This window comes from Cydia splendana, chromosome 15 (assembly GCF_910591565.1).
Source record: "Cydia splendana chromosome 15, ilCydSple1.2, whole genome shotgun sequence".
NCBI lineage: Eukaryota > Metazoa > Arthropoda > Insecta > Lepidoptera > Tortricidae > Cydia > Cydia splendana.
Window position 1 is genome coordinate 3130498 of NC_085974.1, and position 18365 is coordinate 3148862.

The 18365-nt window shown below is 36.6% G+C and overlaps 2 protein-coding genes across 2 annotated transcripts in view; both read left to right on the forward strand.

Moving 5' to 3' along the window:
- The window catches only part of LOC134797432 (S-adenosylmethionine decarboxylase proenzyme), a 439106-nt gene that overhangs the window by 215595 nt on the left and 205146 nt on the right, over positions 1-18365 (forward strand). The window lies entirely within an intron of this gene.
- LOC134797422 (sialin) overlaps positions 388-18365 on the forward strand; it is a 78125-nt gene continuing 60147 nt past the window's right edge. Inside the window, exons 1-2 of the mRNA XM_063769648.1 lie at positions 388-601; positions 6539-6603. Coding sequence (XP_063625718.1) covers positions 6564-6603 — 40 coding nt within the window. The 5' untranslated portion in view covers positions 388-601; positions 6539-6563. The remainder of the gene's footprint in view (positions 602-6538; positions 6604-18365) is intronic.

Consider the following 18365-nt stretch of genomic DNA (forward strand, 5'->3'; position numbering starts at 1 on the left):
GATGTAGCCAACGCGATGGCGCCAAGATGATTAACGAATGTACGACGACGTCGAGAACATTTCAATCATAATTATTCATAAATTCACTTATTTAGTACGAAACCCTAGTTGTATTTAAAAGAACACACACGCATAGTTATTCAAAAATATAGTTTTTTTTAAATAAAGCGTGATCAACTCATCAAGTTTATAACTTTCAAGTAATTAAAATTAGCTGTCAATCAATAAGGAGGTACAATTTATTTAACGTTGACACGCAGTTTAAGAAGTATTAAACGAAATCAATTTTGGTATTTTTGGTATTGTCGGATTTGCTGAAAATGTGGCATAAAACCTTTATCGGAGTCATTGAAACCGAACGCAGCGCTCCCACCTTTGAATTGAAAATAAACTATCTAGTAATCGCCACATGAGGTCGCGCCAGTCGGGTTTCTGCGCTTGTTGGTGAAGGGTGTGCGTGCTCTCGGCTCTAGAATTTTCGTATTTCGTTTTTATTTTATAATTACAATTTAAGTTATCTTCGCTATATTGAAGTTTATTTGAGTGATCGCTAAGTGTTGTAAAGTTAAGTGTGTTTATTAATTTATCGTAGTGTTTTAAGGTGAGTTGATCGGAAATTTAATTTTGGTTAGTGTAAAAAAATATGTCCGTTTTTATAAATGCTTGTATTGTAAGATAACTATGTAGGATTTGTTAAATGTCGTAAGATATTAATAAAATAGTGTGTGGAGTGAACAGCTGTTGATTTAGGTTGCTAACTGCCGGTCGGGCACCCGCAGCCGCCGCGTATTGTTACAAAATTACCTGCCGGTGCTTCGGTATATGTCTGGCTGTGTCTGTAATGCGAGAACGATGTCAAATGTTATAAAATTTATTCAAAATTCATGGTATTCAAGTTCATACAGCTAGCATCTGGCCAGACGGCGGAACGATCAGATTGTCAATTTGATCAGAAATTAAATCGGCGTTAATCTCATCTAGCGCGTCCACACGTACCTACTTTAATCACCAATTTATAAATCCTATGACATTTGTTGTAAGGTCTATAGAAGCCTTAACCTACCGATTTGCGTTTAGTTTTTGAAAGTTTCTTATCTTTCTCTTTGAACGTCAAAATTCATATCAACATGATATCAACCTTGTTTATAATATTTTTCAAACTCGAAGAGTAGGATGACACCTGTCATCTCCATATAATTTATAGTGTCCGACCGAAGGTTCGGTTTCGGTTTCGGCCAGTTTCGGCCAAAAAATCATGTTTCGGCTGTAGTTTCGGTTTCGGCCATAAAACGGCCGAACCTTTCGGCCGGGCCGAAACTTACGAAATGGTACTTCGTACTATGTGACAAAGACCAAAAGTTGGGGAATAAGTAGGACAACAATATTAATATGTACCTACATAATATACTGATTCATGTATAGGTACAGTAATTAATTGGTTTATTATCAAAACAATTCCACTAATGAGGGCGCCACTAGACGCAGTCTTAAGAGGCTGTTAATACCTATAACGCGCACACTGTCTAATTGTATCGGAGTAAATGAGATAGCACTGTCGCATGTTACTGGGCCTGGGTAAAGGAATAATAAGAAAACTCATCATCTTCCTCGCGTAATCCCGGAATTTTTGCCACGGCTCATGGGAGCCTGGGGTCCAATTGACAACTAATCCCAAGAATTGGCGTAGGCACTAGTTTTTACGAAAGCGACTGCCATCAGACTGACCTTCGAACCCAGAGAGTAAACTAGGCCTTATCGGGACTAGTAGTAGTAAGAGTTTACTACTACTACTACTCTAAATATCTAAATCTATAAGTTCCGGAAAACTCATTGGTACGAGCCGGGGTTTATACCTGCGACCTTCGGATTGAAAGTCGCACGCTCTTACCGCTAGGCCACCAGCGCTCAAGGAAATATCTCGCTTTTTAATACAATGGACGTTGGTTGGAGTTTGTGCTCAACTACTTATCCTGAAGCCTGAAGCACGGCTTTGACTTCGCATGAAAGTTCGCCTCACTGGGGTACTTCGGACTTTTAGGCCCAGGTGAAGATCGGTACCCGGCCTTGCGATATTTTAACAAAAAAATTCGCGCTCGCTGCGCTCGCGTTTTTGTTTTGGTTGACCCCGTATCTACATGTTAACTTGACTGGTGAATGAATAGAGTTAGACTAAGAAAATTCTGCAATTATTTTGATAGCATACGCAATGCAACTAGTGCAAATGTTATTTATACGTCATAATTTCATAGAAGTTTTGACGTTTAAAATAACACTTGCACTGCGTGTGTTATCAAAATCGTTGCAGAATTATCTTGGTCTAACTCTAGTAATTTTCTTAAAAAACTGCTTAAGTAACGTCAATTTCAAGGACATTGGGTGTTGACAGCTCCATAATATGTGTGTAAAAGCGGATTTATGTCATTTTTTAAACGATTTTAACAAGTCTACAAAGGGTTCGGTTTCGGTTTCGGTTTCGGCCGAAACTAGAGCCAAAGCCGAACATTCGGTTTCGGTTTCGGTTTCGGCAAAAAAACATGTTTCGGTCGGACACTAATAATTTATAACCTAAAAACGCCAAATCTCGTAAACTTGTATTGAAATGGCAGATGTCATCCTACCCTTCGAGTTTAAAAATATGAAGTTTAGAACATAGCGCGACTGATCCATCTTGATCCTTGCCAAATTTATTGACATACCTATCTCGTATTAAGTCGTATGTAGGTATTTTTAGTTCACGACATGTCAAGCTATCAGGAAGACCCCGAAGACCCGAAGTAATTTAAATGCAACGGATTTGCATACGTACATTATGTACGACGCACGTCATTGTTATTGTTCTGTGAGGAACCTAATAAATACTTAAATAATAATATTAATAAATAGATTCTTAAGAATCTAGGTGAACAATGCGATATCCTACCTCTGTGTGACTAGTGACGAAACGTTTAAATTATCTGTGGTTTAACCGCGAAAGGCGCATGCTGGTCATAATTGAATGTTAAGTTTCAAAAATAACTTTTATAATATACTGTTGAACTTAATGAGAGTGATACAGTACAAATACTCTTTGCACACCTCACATAGTTTATTTAATTGTACAAAAAATTTAACCAACCAAATGATTTTTCATTCCTACCCTTTGGTACAGCTCAGCCCTATTATAGGTATGCCCTATTATAATAATGTATGTAAACAGAGAAGATGAGGAGTTGTAGGTTAGCGTGGTATGGGCATGTAATGAGGAGGGATGAATGCCATATAGGCAAAATAATGTTAGGGATGAATGTTGATGGAGGACGGAGAGCGGATGGTAGACCCAAAAAACAATGGATGGATTGTGTGAAAAAGGATATGAGAATGAGAGCAGTAAGTCCTGAGGTGTCGAAATTAAGACAGGAGAATGGAAGAGAAAAAACATGTGCCGACCCCACAGAACGTGGGATAAGGGCAGGAAGAAGAGAAGAATAATGTATGTAAAGTAATATGTATAGGCGAAGTAAACAAAAAAAAACACAGGATACTGATTTATATTTTTATTTTTAAACGACTAACCCAATAAAAATACCGCCACATTATTACAAGTTGATGAACCATTGTCACTACATATTTATTAAATAACACACCGGTTTGTTGGTAATCTTGAACTGCGCGTGAGACGCGGAAAAGCTCGAAAGTTTGCCGCGAGGAAGTGCGGAAGTCCTCAAGGAAGGTTGTGTTGTTTTTGCTGCGACACGTATTTTGTGAACGCTACCATTGGTAGCGTTGGTAGCCTACCAAAAATCGTAATGAATGAACACTGTTCATTGATTTACTTATTGAAATGCAAATATTAATGAACTGTTGCGTGTGTAAGGTGTAAGTACCGTCACGCTACTAGCGTGTTTACTATTTACTCTCTGTACGTCTACCATCAGTTTTAACATTGACATAACGCTCACGTCTACGTAATTTACTTTCTGTACATCTCGCTCGTACTCGCATATTAGTGCAAGCGAGATGTATAGAAAGTAATTTACGTAGACGCGAGCGTATCTGTCAATGTCAAAACTGGTGGTAGCCGTACTGGAGTCTCAGGCATTTGAGGAACGTTAAGTATTGAATACGGGCGTCTCGCTACCGATCAAAAGTTTCCAGCAGTTTTTTTTATGATAAACTGCACTAAACACTAAGCTATACACGTATATCAGAATTAAATTATGAAGAATTTATAAAATTAATAACCAAAATGTACGAAATATATTCAATATACAGGATGATTCATGAGACATGAGCAGGACTAATCCTGCACAGTCAGTAACTGATAATTGATCGATCACCGTCGTATTTAGGAGAAACAACCACACTTTTTCCTATTTTTAAATTTTTTGGTGAGGGCAAATTTAATTCTCAACAATCATGGTCACCCTACAGGACCTAATTAATAAACATTGGCATTTTGATTACGAAGAAAATAAACCGTCAAACTTGAGTGAGATACGAGTTTTCAAAAGTAACCAGACCGTGATGACAGTAATGACATTCAATTTGACACAGAATATCGGTAGTTTAGTATTCTAATTTTAGGGTGACCATGCATGTCGTAAAAAAATTAATAACTTTTTTTTTCAACACGACTAGAAAATTAACGTTAACCTCAGTAATACTGATACGAAACAGTTGCTTATAATTAACGATATGCGCAGTGTTAGTCCTGCTCACGTCTCCTGAATCACCCTGTATATTGTCTCAGGTCCATTAAAGGGAGATTAGCGGTACTTTTTTCATACACAAATGACATGATGACTAAATAACGTCGGTGCTACAATTATCGTGAAAAAGCCTCCAGGTGCCCAATTTCCCATACACGAAAAGTCAATGCGAAAACCGTGTTTGATCGATTATTTAATGGGCTTGACGTAAGATGTAACCTTGGCATACGATTGAAATAGATTGTGAATCTGCGATTTACGCAATTTAGTCTCAGTTGAATTCACCACTTTTACTTAGGGGCTATTTATAAATTACGTCATTTCAAATTAGGGGGGCGGGGGGGGTCTGGACATCGGATGACGGTAGCATGAAGTAGGAGGAAATGGGGTCATTTGAAGCATGATTTTTGGATGATTATGGGGGGGGGGGGGGTCAAAAATCGTCAAAAATCGATGACGTAATTTATGGACAGCCCCTTAGAAGGTATTTCTCGAAAACAATAAATATGTAGTTTGCCTCTGTATAAAATATACGTTGATTAGACAACATGTCAATGTGTCGAATTATTTTAACATTTGTGAGCTAGAAACCATTTGTTTTCCAAACCAAAACCTTTTTTACTGATCATTTCTTCTCAAGCATCTAAAAGTATTTGTCATAATAAATAGGTACCTACACAAATAACAGCAAAAAATACTTACACTCGGTTTTACTTCCTCGTAACATACATTTTACCAGTGAAATAACGATGGACCGGCATTTGTATCAGAAAACATGACAAGGTACAAATTGCACATCGACTTATCGTCCCACTTAATTAACTTAACACCTTACTATGTTTAAAAAACCGGCAGGAAAAAAGGACTATTTTTCCTGCTCTTAACCTCATTGTCTGTTAATTCACTGACAGCATTTATTCATTTCCGTTGCAACGTTTTATTTTTTTGCATTGGACCGTAAAAGGAGAATCCGTTACCGGCGCCAATCGATGGCTCCGTTTAACGGTGTATTATGTAATGCTAATACGAGAAAAAACATTGAAAATCTAAGTATGTAATACTAAATGTCTTCACGTCGTGACACTGTAAAATTCGAATGCCCATATCGAATCGATTTCAGTTCCCCTCCGAACTTGGGCCCCCTTTGGTGCTCGCCCTATCCCAATACCATTATAATACCTATCTATCTACCTGTTTCTATAAGTACTACTTGCCCGAGTGGAAATAAATCCGAATTTCTATGTCCTCTCTAGCCTACATTTTTGTGAGAAGTTTTTTTCATTCACGCTTCAGTAGTATCAGTAAATGGAACATGCAAATTGCTCATTCGGCCTCACACCCGCATGCTACATTCATGATCTTTAGATAAGTAAACCATTTTTCGCTTTGTTACTACGAAATAAGGTTCAAAAATGTATACCTATTTATGACTGACTGTAATTATCGCGATATTCGCCTATTAGCTGTCACATTTAAACTTTCTCGTCACACATACAATTACCGAATTTTAAGTGTCAAATAACTAGACAAACGTATTTGTATGTCTCGAAGCATCTATAGTCAGGTTAATTAGTATTTACTCGTTAAGCTGATGAGTAGGTCGAATTGTCAAATCGTTAATGCGTAAATAACTGTCGCATTGAGGTTACTGCAAGGGAAAGTGAACGCATTTTTTTGCGACACATGTCAGTGAATGTGAATAATATTTTTAGCCGATCGTTATCGTACGGTGGACATCTGTCCTGCATACATTTAAAGAATCACTTCGGGTCCAGTTATGCTTGGTCATTCAGTTCAAATAATTTTAAATAGTTATGCTTACATAATTAACATTAACTTTTTCTTTCCAGATCTCTAACTCATTCCAAAGGCAGCATGTCTAAAACAGAGAAGTCATTTCCGAGAAACTTCACAGGTAAGTCGTTCGACTATAAATTACTTGTAGCATCCATAACTTGTCAGAGCTAACTGGTAATCGATTTATGACACTATTAGGAAATATAAGTAATGTTTAAATAATTGGCAACGGCCAGACTAACCAGTGACGGTTAGCTTCAGTGACGTATGGCAGATATGTTGGCATTCGGCCACGTGCTTGGTTAAAAATAGCGTGCGAATCTGCTCGGTGTAATCGCACTTCCGGCGCTGTTATCCGTTAGAAAATCGCGAATTTAGTCCAGTGATGTAATTTTAAACGATTTAAGGGGTAGTTGAATTATTTCGTTTAAGCATTTAAAAAACTCAGTAAAAAAATATTTACAGGCTATGTCGCTTTTCTTCACACAAAGTAAGTAAGTAAGTAAACACTTTATCGTACGAAAAGAAAGGAATATTGGTTACATCAGATAATACGTAAATGTGTAGTACAAAGGCGAACTTATCCCTAAGAGGGATCTCACAATGTATCAAATATAAATGATTTCTAATAATTTTAATTAATGAATTTATCAAATAGACTTGAGTTATTATAATTATAATTTCAACGCAAATCGTGCAATATGCTATTGGCACCTAGGTATTATGTAAAATACAATTTTTACAGGATTTTTACGTTAACTATGCTTACTGCAAGGCATAAATAAATAATTATTCATTAATTACGGCTTATTAGCGAGTGCTTTGCATAATTGGTTATGTACACAATAATTGCCTAATTTAAATACCGCCACACCTAGTCTAGTTTTAACGTTTTTATTAATTTCATGATAATTCTCTATTCAACCGAATAAACCGTATTCAGAGTAAATTAATGAATAATAAATATATAACGAATAATAAATAATTATACTCAAATAAATAAATAATTTCAAGTATCAAAATGTTTTTAGCGTCAATAATAATTTGACAGTTAGAGAGTGCGAAAAACATGTCACTTTTTCCTTTGACATCCGGTCAAGAAACCCCCATGTGACCATAGAAAGTGGCTAAACTAGACATCAAATCCTTACGCTAAGTAAATTAAAAACATGACAGTTTTTTTACATCGTGAATGAGGTTAGTTTACACGCTTCATTCGGTGGCAGATTGTTTATCGCCACAAAAAATGCAAAACCAGTCCGGTAGCGTAAGTAATTAGAAGAGCTGTCAGTAAAGATTGAAAGTGTGTTTGTATATTAAGAATGTATAGATATTAGGGACACATTTTAAAGGCGTTATTCATTAAACGCTTGTTAATTTTAACAAGCTCTTGATAATCATTTGCCCTTATGTCATTTTGACATTTGATGTTTGTTAGAAAGGGTTAAAAATTGACAGGTTTGATAAGAAATAAGGGGGTTAGTCTTGTCTCCGCTATTTTAAATATTCCTTTCATTAAGATTGTGCGACAACCAACGTTTGAGCTTGAAGTTTAGGAACATTTAATAAATGTTACATACCGTATTATTTAAGTCATGTTGTGCAGATTATATTGAGCACTTTCGCGCAACTATTTTCGCTACTGACTGTACTCAAGTCACTAGCTTTAGTCAGGCTATAACTATTTATCCATCTCAGTTCAATTAAATTTAGAGTTAGACTAAGATAAGTCTGCAACGATTTTGATGGCGCACGCAGTGCAAGTGTTATTTATATGTTATAATTTCGTAGAAGTGTGACGTTTAAATTAACACTTGCACTGCGTGTGGTACAAAATCGTTGCAGAATTACCTTGGTCTAACTCTTCTAGACAGTTATTCCAAAACGCCGTGTATTATTTATTTCCCAAGTAAACGTACATAGACCAGTAAAACCCACGCAACCTGACAGCTTGTCTCATTATTTCACCATGAAGCTGGAGAAAGTTATTGCAATTCAGATTTCTATGCAATCGAGCGACTGTGTGTAGATTGCTTAAGCTCATTGAATATTTTGGGGCAATATTGGTAAAATTAGTATGTCTCACTATTGCAACAGGTGTTTATTTATTCAGTTCTGGACCCAGAATTGTCATGTTCTAAAATTCATAAATTTGAAGGCCCGGGCGAAGGGCTCCGTCGACTTAAAAATGCCAGTATTCTTTTAGAGTTAGACCAAGCTAAGTTAGCAGCGATTTTCATAACCCAGACTGTACAAGTGTTAATTTAACGTCACAATCTACAAAATTACGACGTTTAAATAACACATGTGCAGTAGATATGTGTCGTTCACGAGTGAGAAACTCCAAGTATTCCGAAATCTAAACATTACAAAAGCATAATCTCTCAAAAAGATTCTGTGACTAACATTCTGTGATAGTGCCAACAGTTAAGTACCAATTAAATTTAGCGAACAATGCCAAGAATGTTTACGCGCAATAGAACATTATTTACTGCGCACACGTTGAACTATTCTTCCGGTTCATGAGCACGAGTGCATTGGTTTTTATTTCTGTAATCTAATCTGATCTTATAATTATACTACACTTGGCTGTGCGGTTACCACAAGTTGACACTTACGTTTACGTTAACGACTGCTTGAACTCGATCTCGTGACATTTGTGACCATCAGCTAGTGATCCAAAGGACTCGAGTCTTTTAGCTCTTTTTTTAGGGCTCGCCTCATTTCTTGACGCCTAAAAGGCTAAAAGCCTATTTAGCTCTTTAGCCCCCGAGCCTAGTTCTATTTAAGATCCTAGACTCTTGGGGCTAATAACCGTATTAAGGCTTGGGGCTAAATAGCTAAATAGGCTTTTTTTAGGGGTTTAATAAGGTTATTAGCCCCAAGAGTCTAGGCTCTTAAATAGAACTAGACTCGGGGGCTAAAGAGCTAAATAGGCTTTTAGCCTTTTAGGCGTCAAGAGATGAGGCGAGCCCTAAAAAATAGAGTTCCAAAGGCTCGAGTCTTTTGGATCACCATCAGCGGTAGTAGTATGGTAGGATTTTTATCAACTGTCACTATCGCACTTACATACTTGTTAGAACGTGACAGGCATGGTGACAGGCGATAAAAATGCGATGCGGTGAATTATGTAGCTTGTGAAGGAACCTTATTTAATCATATGACTCCAAAATCACAATCTCTATTAATATTCAAACCAAGTATCAAGACTGTTTAATCCGCTGCAACCGTCAAAATTACTTCCGATGTTTAGGATTTAGCAAATGAAATGCCAATTTCATGAGGTTACAGGAAAACAATCAACCTTGTCCTCGGAACGTGTCGCTTACATTAATCAGTTGTATGTGTGAGGTATATGTGTATGAGTCACTGGTTGAGCCGGCATGTGTAAGGAAACGGTTAATAAATCCCTGGCATGTCGTTTAGTTTATGCATTGATGCAATAGTTCCATGACCCGCGCTGAGTTTATTTCAATTGTAAATGACAGGTGTACAGAAGTGTCAGAAGTAGTCATCAAGGATAGTAGGTACCCGTTGATGTGTGTACATATGTTTGACAAATTAAATGTAATTTTTGACTCCTTTTTTTTGTATCTGTGCTGTTGCTACCAGATTAGCTCTAATATAAAATTCCAGCTAGTTTCAATGTTAAGGTCAATAATATGTGGCGTACCTTGCCTAAAAGATCCTTATGCTCATGCGCATATTTAAGCTTCTATGTATGTACATACATCATGCAAAATTTATCAATATATCATTTCATTTTACGAGCGTTACTTTTATTTTTATATTTGTGACAGGTCACAAAGACCTTTTTTGTCACTTTTGTGTTATTTCTAGTCAGGATCGCGAGCCCTTTTCATCCTTATAGGAGAAAAAAATTGTCCTAAAATTTCCATAAATTTTTCAAACTTTGCTTTTTGTTACGCCATACAAAGTATATGGGGAAATGGTAACACAATAGGAAAAAACTCTGGGCGCTTTTTTATTCCATTAGGATCGAAAGAGCTCGTGATTCTGAATAGAAATAACATAAAAGTGGCAAAAAAGGTCACAATATATAAAAATGGCAAAAAATAAAAGAAACGCTCTGTAATTTGTTGATTTGTGTAAGTACATGTGTGATGTATGGCCCGGTTGCCATGGCATTTTCGTCATGTATATCCAGCTTCGAGCAACACGGAAGGGAGGCGGCATTCGCACTATTTCCCCTCTGCCGAGGTTCAAGATTAGCGCGTCAATCTAATCTAGCGCGGGTAATAAAACTAGTTGCACTTGGATTTTTCACTAGACCGAGTCCAGACGCGCGCGTGAACACTGCTGCACAAAAATGCCTGTTTGCTCGGTTTTTTGTTATAAAAAGAGGTCGGGGACATCAAATTTACAAAAAGAAAGTGTTACATTTCACATGTAATATTTTTTTTTCATATCATACGTTTAATTACATTCAAACACAATTATTATATTTTAGGCTCATGTAATTGTTGGATTTATCGATTTTGCTCGCTCAGTACAAATTGCGGATCGGTCGAGCGACAAATCCGACTTCTCATCTCTCAGAATACAATAACATACTTCAACGAAAATGTGTTAGTGTGCGTGTTGTGACACTTGTCACTCGTCCGTACACAAAAAGAGATCGAGGTTTGCAAGATTTGTCTTTGACGTGTGTCATTTTCTATGTATTTGTGTCGTCATTACAGATTGGATTTTGTATGTAAGTGTGTGAGAAGTGCGACTGTGTGCACCTTTCCCCCCGCGAAAAATGGCAGAAAGATTTGTACGGTGAGATATCGCTTGGGCCCCTCCCTTCCGATGTGTCGGAAGCCGGTGTTGCTCGAAGATATCCAGCGATCTCGAAACACTCACTAGGATAAGGCTTGCAAACAGAAAAGGCGATGGGAATCGAATCGAGTTCTAGGTTCTATTACTTAGCTAGCTACGACTACGCGCAAGAAAATTACAATAAAATTCGACAATATGTTTTAATGCAGTTTTACATAATCATCTCTCATTCGCGAATATCCTTTTATGCCTCTTAGTCACTATAATCTGTCGTTATTGAACCAATTTTATCCCGTTAAGCCACTACTATCCGTCGTTATTGAACCAATTTTATCCCGTTATGACACTACTATCCGTCTTTATTGAACCAATTTGTGTGTCGTAAGCGGATGCTCAAGAATTGTTAGTCCTAGCAATTTATCAAGGCTTGTTGCATTATGATACCAATATAAAAGATAGATGTACGAGTATGAAGTCAGCGACGGAATATATACATACGAAGCTCTCAGTACATTTATGACTTCGAAAAACTATCCGTATCCAATCGTCCGCTCCCGGACACTACTTAACATTTTTTTTAGTTTTTGCACCTGACAGCGACTTGCTTGCCGACAAACATCATAAGCTTTATAATGTTTTTTTACGTTTTTGTGAATCAACACAGTCAGCATCACAATAGCTTAATTATTGTCATATTCATCATATAATTTTATTACTATAGCTTTACTAAAATATATTTGATTATACAGCGCATTGGCGCTATTAGCTGTAATGCTGTAAAATTATCCCTGAATAAATATCAAATAATTATTACTAAAAGTTATCCCTCCCTCCATCCCGCGTACTCTCTTTTACACCTTCGCCAACATCTTGCTATTCTTGTCGTCTGAAGCAGTAGATTTTTCATATTAGATGTCTCGCTGGCAACTGTTGCCATTCATCATGCAAACTATTTCTCTTTTATTACGATTATGACTCACTTTAGTAATCTGTTCTTTACGTTATCTATGGATTAGCATGCGTCTCTACACACATCTTCAGAGCTAACGGTAGAGCCGGTTCCACAGGCTGTTGAATGAACTATGGTTTTCTAAAAATAGGGATCATATGTTTTTTCAAGCGTTAATCTGTGACGTCAGTAGATTAGGAAATTCTGTTCTATTATTATCATTATGAGAGTCTGCTGGAAATAAAGCGTTTCCTACAATGCAAACGTAATCAAATTAAGGAAGTGGATTTCAATATTTCCATATTTATTTAACATTTTAAATCAGGCAACAAGGCCCGTATTACAAATACCTTACAGGCTTACACAATTGAGGCGACAAAACGGCGTGGCTCCGTTGAATCGTCTGGTCTTGGTTAATGTACTGACCGAAATGGCTGAATGAATGGTTTATCTGGGGGCATAACTGGCATAAAACGAGATGCCATCGTACATGGACATTGGACAAACGAAAGGAAAAACCGGCCAAGTGCGAGTCGGACTCGCGCACGAGATTATGGACTAAATGCTTTAGTCCAACCCCTGATTTTACACACGCCTACTGACACGCGCGAGATTTGGCATACTTTCATTTATTTCAAACCATCTCCTTAACTGTACTATATTTTCTTTCCGAATACTATATATTTTATATATAATTTTGCAAAATACTATATTTCACTCAAAAAAAGTTGACAACCCTAAGCAGCAGCCATAGAGTTGACTAGACGCCGACGCTCGAGAGATGCTAGTGTGGGATGGCCCTTAAGCACGTTGCATTTTGCCTATATCTTGTCTGTCAGTTAATTGCACTGAAGAGGCTAACGGTGAGCCTTGCACTTCGCTTTGTCGGTACTTTTACTGCTTTTAGTGGTTTTGGCACATTTAGGTGGGAATACATTTGTGGCCACGGACGAGCGGGGTATGAGTTTCAGTTTTGTAACTGTGTACCTACAATAAAACGTCTAAAACGAAAAGTAAGCTGCATCAACTATACACAATAAAACCTACTATACAAAATAAAATCAAGTACAAAAACTACTCTAAATGTTTAAAAAGAATAATACGTTACAGCCAGAAAAAAACAAATGAACAACATATTACACATGCGGATAGCATAGCCAAAGCCACCTGGGGTCTTATTAACCAATCTTTTGGTATCAAGCAGCCAAAGAATATACTTAGTAAAATTAAGTTTAAAGATAAGCACACAGAAGATCCAATGGTAATGGCTAATATGTTTAACGAACAATTTATACAAGTAGTGGAAAATAACAATAACTTTGTGTCTAAATTTGATACCAAACTAAATGTTGAAAACTCAATATTTCTGAAACCTACCGATGTGAACGAAATAAGCAAAATAATTAAAGCACTAAAGAACACAGGTTCAACAGGGTATGATGAATTGCCAACACGTCTTCTTAAAGAAAACTGCACTGCCCTGGCCCCACCCTTAAATTGTATTATAAATCAGTCCATAGATCAAGGTATATTTCCGGAGCAGTTAAAAATTACAATTACCAAACCTGTTTTCAAAAAGGGCGATCGTCAGGATTCTGATAACTATAGGACAATAGCATTGATACCAATCCTGGCTAAAGTCTTTGAAAAGGTTTTATACATATAATAGAACAATTTCTTTTTTCAATAAATATGACATATTGTCAAAGAATCAATTTGGCTTTAGCAAAAGTAAATCGACTGTTATGGCAATTTATGAGGTATTAAAAATCATCATGGCCTGTAGAGATAAAAATATTCCAGTGATGACAGTTTTTATGGACATGTCAAAAGCTTTTGACCGGGTATCACATGATATACTACTGTCTAAGTTATACAGATTAGGAATAAGAGGTAATGCACACAAATGGTACAAATCTTATTTGCTAAACCGACTGCAGTGCACTGAAATAACTAACTTCTGCCATAAAACAAAAACAGTAGTGACATATAGATCGAATTTCAGTAATGTTAGATATGGAGTACCACAGGGAAGCATCTTAGGACCTCTTCTTTTCCTAGTCTATATTAATGATCTGCCTGATGTTACAAAGCATAAAATTGTACTGTTTGCTGATGACTGTTCTCTGGTTGTACGAGGCGATGACCCTATGTCCTATGAGTCTGAAGCAAATCTAGCATTCAAGATAGATAGATAGATAGATAGATAAAACGTTTATTTGGATGCTGCAAAAACACACAATTTACAAATAGGTGCATTACAAACAGAACAAAACTAAAAATATGTACAGAGTTTAATTAACAATAAAAAAATACTTAAACACGAAAAGATGGGTTTACTTGCTGTACACTGTGTGTATTGCAGCAAAAACAAAAGGGTTCCGACTCAGCTATACGCTTCGCTCTTTTGAGCAAAGCACTGATATTCTGCCGGAACCCAGATCACGTTACAGTTGGGTAAATATGATGGTAAAAAAGTGTGTAGTTAAATGGTGTTAAAATGTTCCGAAATAAAAATACATAAATAAAACAGAAATAAGAATATTAAGTGGCCATAAAATAAAATAAAAGTGAGTAAGTGCATAGGGTCTGGTTCTAGTTCTCCTGGAAATCCTCCGAATTACCGATTAGATCCTGAAATCCGCAACCAAAAAGCCATATGGCATTCAACAATATAATTACATGGTTAGAAAACAACAACCTTAAAATTAATGTTACAAAAACAAAATTTATAGAGTTTTATGCGCCCCAAGGTAAACCTAAATGCGTCCGACTACTGTGCAATGAAAATTGTAATCAACAGATCGAACAAGTCTCCTCTATTCGTTTCTTAGGAATTACTGTGGATTGTCATAATGATTGGTGGTCACACTGTAAATCTTATTGATAAGTTGAGCCGATTTGTTTTTGCACTTAAGCGACTCAGATACATCACATCCCAAAAAACCGCCCTTCTGGCTTTTCATGGTTACGTAATGTCTAATCTTAGATATGGCATAATACTATGGGGTAGACATGTGCGCCGCGCCGCCGCGCCGCCGCCGCCGACGATTTTTCCACGCCGCCGCCGCCGATAAATTTGACCGGCGTATAATCGGCGTGGAAAATTTTGATACCTATCGTGTCTTATTCCATGTTGCGTAGTGAATAGATAGTATCAGAGGTATAATTTAAAGATCCTTATGCTTTTTCGCTTATTATTTGCCGGTTGAACCAAATTAGCATCATTTTTGTCGTTGCGGTGTTAGCTGTGATAACGATTTAGTGTTAATTTAAACAAGATCTAGTTTCTGGATCTCAGGTTATTATTTGATATTTTTTCACACAGCTTTTTTGTAGAACGTAAATGAAATTGTATATTGTGTGATAAATAAATATGATTTATTTATTTATCTCATAATATACAATTTAAAATATAAATAAATATGATTTATTTATTAATCACATAATATACAATTTCATTTAAAATTACAAACGATCAATTCTTAGTAATTTTATGGTGATTATCAGCTTCTTGTACTTAACAATATACAGCGTGACCTTAGCCATTGGAAAAACCCTGAAATCCCACGTAGGGTTACTTCTAAAGGGGCCCACTGATTAACACATTCGACACCGCGTACCCGACTCTCGGGCACTCGTAAACTTTACTCAGATGCCGGCATACCCGCTAGTCGGGCAAGAGCTATAAACCTACACGCGACGCCGAAGTGCCCGACAGGCGGGCAAGCATTGCATCTTCACTACCTCAGGGCTGCCACTGCCACTAACAGAAAAAATTGTAAGTCTTCTGATTATTATGTGGTCGAAAAGTTGGTACAGTTGATTATTATATTTTATTACTTCACTTTGTATTTTTATTTACTTTATCTAATGCGATTACAAAATAAAAATTCTTATTAGTTGGTTACGTGAAATTGCATACACGGGTATGTATCAATAGGAGTTAGAATTAGGAGAAGAACAAAACGGGGAGCCTAAACAGATGAGACAGCAGATTTAATTTTATCCACGTACTTATACGAAAGTTACTTGGCACAGCCCCGAGCGTCCGCCGCTTGCCCGACTAGCGGGTTCGCGGCGTGCGGCATTGAGTTGCACGTCGTTGCCCGACTAGCGAGTACTGTCGGTTTCTGGGGTATTGTTTGAAATTTTGCCTGGTTGCGAAAGTGTTAACAGTCCGCCAGACGGTATCGGCCTGTCAGTTGTTCGGAACTGTCAAAATTTTGTTCTAACTGACAGGCCGATACCGTCCGGCGGACTGTTAATCAGTGGGCCCCTTAAGAAATGCTCTAACGGTAATATTTTTTTATATATAAGTTATTTCCAATAATCGACAACAAAAAGAAACATACTGTATTAATCATTGGCAGTGCTTTTGACAATTTGTTTGAAAATGTACAGCAATGATGACATTGATGATTATCAAAAGTCAGAATACTCAGAATCTTATTAATGTCATAAATAAAAAAGATAATCAAAACGGTCGAAGGTTTCATACTATTTATTACCTCAGGAGCTACTAACACATACCAGGTTGCTCCAAAGTAAAAAAAAAGGTAATTTGTTAATTTCTTCGGAACCGCTTCACCGATTGTTATGATACTTTGTATACTGGTTCTAAATACCCTAATGCATATGTACATTTCAGCTTTGTCCAATGGCTAGGGACACCCTGTATATTTCAATCAAAATTATAAAAATCAGTCTAAATATGGGGTAACAGTACAAACGTTTCAAAAGTATTTCTACTTCAAAAAAAATGCCTGCGCGCAATTTACGGGGCTCAACAAACTGACTCGTGTCGACCAATTTTTAAAAAATTGAACATATTAACACTTCATTCGCTCTATATTTATGAAGCGAGTCTATTTGTTAAAAATAACATAAGCTCATTCTGTAGCTTTGCTTCAACCTCAAGATATAATACTAGACATGGTTTAGACCTACATTATCCGGGAACAACCTCTGCCCTTGTTAATAAAAATATAGTATTTATGTGCACTAAAATTTATAACTATCTCCCTAAAGAGCTGAAGGAATTGGACCTACCGGAATTTAAATCAAAACTATTTAGATGATGTTTAGAAAAAATGTATTACGCCAACTCGGAACACTTTGCACTCGGAACGACGCAATAATGTAAATATAGATATAAGTCCTGTAAATATAGTTGTAAGGTTATTCAATTTGTATGTCTGTAATAGGCCGAAAATGGAGACACTGTCTATAGAATAAGATCATTTATGTATACCCATTTTTATACGAATAAATAATTTCATAATTTCATAACGTCCTGCATAATGAAACCAGCAGGATCAGTAATAATACAGTAAAATTATACATTTTGCGTTTGCGTCAAATCCGGTAGTTCTGATTTTTTGCAGGCTTGTTTATGATGTTGGCCCAATGAATAATCCAAGTTTGTGACCTCGAGCGCCGAACGCAACTTTGTCAAAAATCTAATAAACCGCATTTTTTTTAGATTTGGGCGATTATAACCCTGAAGTACTAGTTTTTAAAACTGACGTAAAATTATAAAATTTTGAAAGGCTTTATCTCGGAAAATATTAGATGTACAGAGACAATTATAGCGTCTTATTGTAGCAAATTTAGTCAACTTTAAAAACGCCCTAGGAAGTTACTATCAAAAACTAGTACTTCAGGGTTATAATAGCCCAAATCTAAAAAAAATGCGGTTTATTAGATTTTTGACAAAGTTGCGTTCGGCGCTCGAGGTCACAAACTTGGATTATTCATTGGGCCAACATCATAAACAAGTCTGCAAAAAATCAGAACTACCGGATTTGACGCAAAAGAGCCAGGTTACAAAATTCGACAAAGTTACTGGATTATAATGGGCATACGCATTTTATAGTATTCTTAACTCGATGGCGTATTTCCTAATATTCCTATAGAGTATAGACATATCTTACAGGCGGGATATATTTTACCAGAGTCGTAAACTTTTATTGTATTATCCACAGAAGTGACCTTTTTCTAAAACGTGTTTGACCTTAATGTCTTTCTGTTTAATATGCTAAGTAGAACATTTTATGGATGCTTAGTATAATTATGATATTTGATTGCATATTCAATTCGTGGACGACTTTATGACACCAGTAGTAAGTTTTGTTTCTAGTTTT